Raw genomic sequence first — 4,621 nt, forward strand, 5'->3', positions numbered from 1 at the left:
TATGCAATTGGAAAGATTTAAAAATAAATTTTCAAAAACTATACAAGGTAGGTAATTATTTACAATTTGGCAATTCCCAAGAGTATTTACTATTTCCTTGACTGTTTATTATTAGTTTTTCATTGTTTTCTAATTTAATTACATTGAAAACTTACAATGAATGAAACTTTTTCCCTCATGTGGCTGAAATAAAGGAATTTCAAGCCACTTATCAGGAATGAACAGACAGTCCATGAAGAGGAAATGAAGTGGTTGCGTGAAAGGCTGAGCTCTGGGGCTTTCTTTGGGGTTAAATCTTAAAACTATAAACTTGATGTTTTGAGATCACAAATCCATTAAACAGTTTTAGCAGGCCAGATGGAGTAGAGAGTCAAAGAACAGAAAAAGAGTGAAGAGTCATTTTACATAGCAGATATTTTATTGATATTATATGGGTTGATTCAAAAAACCTGCATAAAATTAAACTCTTCAGAGGAGTTGATTGATGTTACATCATGTGTCCTCCAAGAGCTCATGTGTAAGTCAATGCAAGAAAATTTAGAGATGAAATGTTTGAGTTATATGAGGCTTCACCTAATCAGTATATTAATTCCCTGATAGGAATTAACTGGGTGGTGACTGAAGGCAGATAGAGTGTGGCTGGAGGAGGTGGGTCCCCGGGGGCATGCCTTTGGAGTTTCTATTTTGTTCTTGTTGAGAAAACACTCTCTACACTTTCTATGGTGACCCATTCCAGCTGTACACACTTCTGCCATGATGTTCTGCCTCACCTCAGGCAGAACTAGGGAATGGACTAGGCCATTGATGGACTAAGACCGTGAGCCCCAAATAAACTTTTCCTCCTCTAAATTGTTCTGTCAGGTCTTTTGGTCACAGAAATGAAAAACCTGACTAAACAACTTCTTACAACTTATGATTTCTATGACTCATACAGGGCACACTATTGCCACATTTGTGGTCAGTGCTACTATTGATATTGTGTACTGAATCATTCATATTTATTCAAATTTTAAGTTTACAATGACAAGGATGTTTAGTTTATATTCTATCATTTTTAAAGAAAAAAATACAAATCCACACAGGAGGCCAATGAGAAGTTGAAAGAATGATGAGACCCCTTGCAGTAAAAGGGCACATGCTGCTCTCTGGTCAGGATCCCTCACCCTTGCTCTAGTATTCAGGAAAATCAGTCCTTGCACAATTGTAAAAATCTTGTCAAAGAGCTTTGTCCAAAGGCCTAAAAATAAAATAAGGTATATCAAACTGCTTCTTAATTTCCCTTAAAGGAAGGTCATTCCTCATTAACTATCTTTTCCTTAAACAATAAGACATATTTCATTGTGATCATGAATTTCTCTCCTCGGTTGCTGGACTTCAAACATTGCTCAGTTCAATATCTCTAAGGTGAGTATGGAAAGAGGGTTGGATGAGGGATAAATGGAAATGAAAGAGTGTGCAGAGGCTGGGTGTTTCACTACTGAGCATTATTATTGAAGGTGCACAGACCTAAGTGTGAGAACCTTCCTTGTGCCTGCCTGAATCACAAGTATACAGAGTGATGGGTGCTTACTTTGTTATTTTCCTTTTCTCACCCTCATTGCTTTTTCAAAAGGTGTTCAAGCAAAATAGACACACAAAATCTAACCCATGTCTCTGAATTCCAACTCCTGAGCCTGTCACGGATCCAGACCTGCAGCCCGTACTTTTTGGACTGTTCCTGTCCATGTACCTGGTCACAGTGCTCGGGAACCTGCTCATCATCCTGGCGGTCAGCTCTGACCCCCACCTCCACACCCCCATGTACTTCTTCCTCTCCAACTTGTCCATGGCTGACATCGGTTTCATCTCGACCACAGTCTCAAAGATGCTGGTGAACATCCAAACTCACAGCAGAGTCATCTCCTACGTGGGCTGCCTGACACAGATGTCTCTTTTTGCCATTTTTGTCTGTATGGATGACATGCTTCTGACTGTGATGGCCTATGACCGGTTTGTGGCCATCTGTCACCCCCTACAGTATTCAGTTATTTTGAGCCCTTGCCCCTGTGGCTTCTTAGCTTTGGTGTCTTTCTTGCTGAGTCTTTTGGACTCCCAGCTGCACAGTTTGATGATTTTAAAAATTACCAGCTTCAAGGATGTGGAAATTTCTAGTTTCTTCTGTGACCATTCTCAATTTCTGAATCTTTCCTACTTGAACACCTTCTCTGATAACATTGTGAAATATTTATTTGCTGTCATATATAGCCTTTTTCCCATCTCAGGGATCCTTTTCTCTTACTACAAAATTATTTCCTCCTTTCTGAGGATCCCATCCTCAGGTGGGAAGTACAAAGCCTTCTCAACCTGTGGCTCTCACCTGGCAGTTGTTTGCTTATTTTTTGGAACAGCCTCAGGGGTGTACCTAGGATCAGCTGTGTCACATTCTCCCAGAAATGGTGCGGTGGCCTCAATGATGTACACTGTGGTCACTCCCATGCTGAATCCATTCATCTACAGCCTGAGGAACAGGGACATTAAAAGGGCCCTGAGGAGGCTGCAAGCAAGACAGTCTAATCTCACCCCTTGTGGTGTCTAGTTGCAATATGTGTTGGAAAATGCAGGAAAGCTAAATACATGGTTCTGTCAATATTCCCCTGTGTCTAATTTCTCACCAAGTTTTATAGTAGAATGGTTGGAACTCATGTTGTGAAAGGATGTTTGGAAGTTTTCACATTGGGAACAAATTTTTAGTTTGGTGAGATAAAAAATATTGGCGATAGTTGATAGTGATTGTTTCACAACTCTGTCAATATTTAATGCCCCTGAGATATGCAATTGGCAATGGTAATTAATGATTCCAAGTATTTGTAACTTAAAATTTCCATAATGAAAGTGGACTTTATAAACCACTATGTTTAAAACACAATTAAAGAAATCAATAGTACAAATGGACTTCTTTTTCCATTTAAAAAATGTTTAAATGACATAAGCTGATGTTCATTTTTTACCCTTCTTCCTACCAAATCATTATAAGGACATCTTAGAGTCTGTGATAATCGCCTCTTGGCCAGTAGAAGTTGTGTGCATTGAGCCTCCAATAGTCAATGAGCAGCCTGTGCCTCCAGCATTTCAGCTTGATGGCTCCAGTCAGGTGGGCCCCATCCTGTGTTTCTTCTCACCCTGGTTGTGTCTTAGGAAGCCCCTACCTGAGCGTGCACAGATGTCAATCCTAAAGATGAGGTGGGAGGTGCCTGGGTACCAGCCATGTGGAATCCACTCTCCTTAGTCATGACCACCTGAGCCAGTGTAAATAGGTAACTGCTGAGGGAGTTGAGCATGGAGGAAGGACCAAAATGCAGTGTGGCTGCCCAGAGGGGAGAGTACTGCACAGTGTCAGCCATGGGGACTGAGAGTCGAGGCATGTGTGTGACATCCACGGTGGTGGTGAGCATGACGGCAATCTCACTACAGTTTTCCTTTCCTCCCACACTGGTCCTTCTTACCACACACTGTCATCCACATGGAGGGAATGTGCTTCTTCATGCTGTCCTTATCACCTTTATGAAGGTGATGAGGAGGAGGTGGACCTGGATGAGGATAGCACATGATCCTTCTGTGACCCTTCTCATGATCCTTCCCTGAGAGATCCCTGAGTGCCAGGCACTGAACTGTGTACTATTTGTAGATTATTTAATTCATCTGCAAAATCTTCACCAAGGTATAAGTGCCATGATATTTTATTTGACAGAATAGAGAGGATCAGAGTTTTTAGTAACTGTGTTAGGAGTTTGGTCAAATAACAAGGCATGTGTGAAATGCACTGTGGGTTTGACTCACATGACATCTGAGCAGGAAAGTGCTGGCAGGTTGTCCCCTCCACAATCAGCCCTGTGTTTCACTTTACTGTGATTGCAGGATGGGACCCCTTTCCTCTGCACTTCCCTTCCAGATTTCTGGTAGATCCCAGGACAAAGCAGTGAGTAACATCAGTTGCACCAGTTCAGGAAGAATGGCTGAGAGGGGACAAAGGTCTATGGTCAGGTGGGCCAAGTAATCCACCATAGACCTCCCATTTCCCCCACTCCAGCAGACCCATGAAGCTGCCTCATACTCTTGCATTCTGGTAAATAGTCCTCTTATCTGAATAGGAGATAAGCAGGTCTTTACTCTTTAGGAATCTTGAAAGAGCTAGGATAACCAGAGAGGTGCCTGTAGCTAAGACCTCTGGATTCAGCTTAAAATATTCTGATGGTTGGAAAACAGTGAAAAAGATTAGTGCATCAAGTCCAGGAAGTCACAATGTAATTTTTACTGCTGTTGGCTGAACTCCTTTTTCTGCAACAAAGGCAGGTTGTTACTGTCTTTGAAACCACCCGAGCTGGTTTCTAATTGATACAGTATGATGTGTCAAATGCATTCTATTATCAGGTGTAACTAATCAGAACAACATTAAACTACAAAACAAACCATCAGGGTGATGAAGATGTGATGCAGGTATAAATTATAGACCAAAGTCAGATGGTTATAATTAATATGGAAAGGCTAAACTTGCAACTATTCCACTGAAATATTTTTGAACTCAAGTCACTCTTTTTATATTTCTATAATTTTGCATCTTTATATATCCTTATTTAAATATATG

General features: G+C 41.0%; 1 protein-coding gene across 1 annotated transcript; it reads left to right on the plus strand.

Annotated features, from left to right (window-relative positions):
* Positions 1-1,723: 1,723 nt before the first annotated feature.
* Positions 1,724-2,575, plus strand: LOC107157540 (olfactory receptor 7E24-like). Its single transcript, XM_048811346.1, has one exon. It carries the CDS (start codon positions 1,724-1,726, stop codon positions 2,573-2,575), a length of 852 nt encoding a protein of 283 aa, XP_048667303.1.
* The last annotated feature ends 2,046 nt before the right edge of the window (positions 2,576-4,621 follow it).

The sequence above is a fragment of the Marmota marmota genome, unplaced genomic scaffold, assembly GCF_001458135.2.
Source record: "Marmota marmota marmota unplaced genomic scaffold, marMar, whole genome shotgun sequence".
NCBI lineage: Eukaryota > Metazoa > Chordata > Mammalia > Rodentia > Sciuridae > Marmota > Marmota marmota.

Bases quoted from the DNA above. Each gene is read 5' to 3' on its own strand.
- LOC107157540 (XM_048811346.1), top strand. From the start codon at position 1,724: ATGTACCTGGTCACAGTGCTCGGGAACCTGCTCATCATCCTGGCGGTC.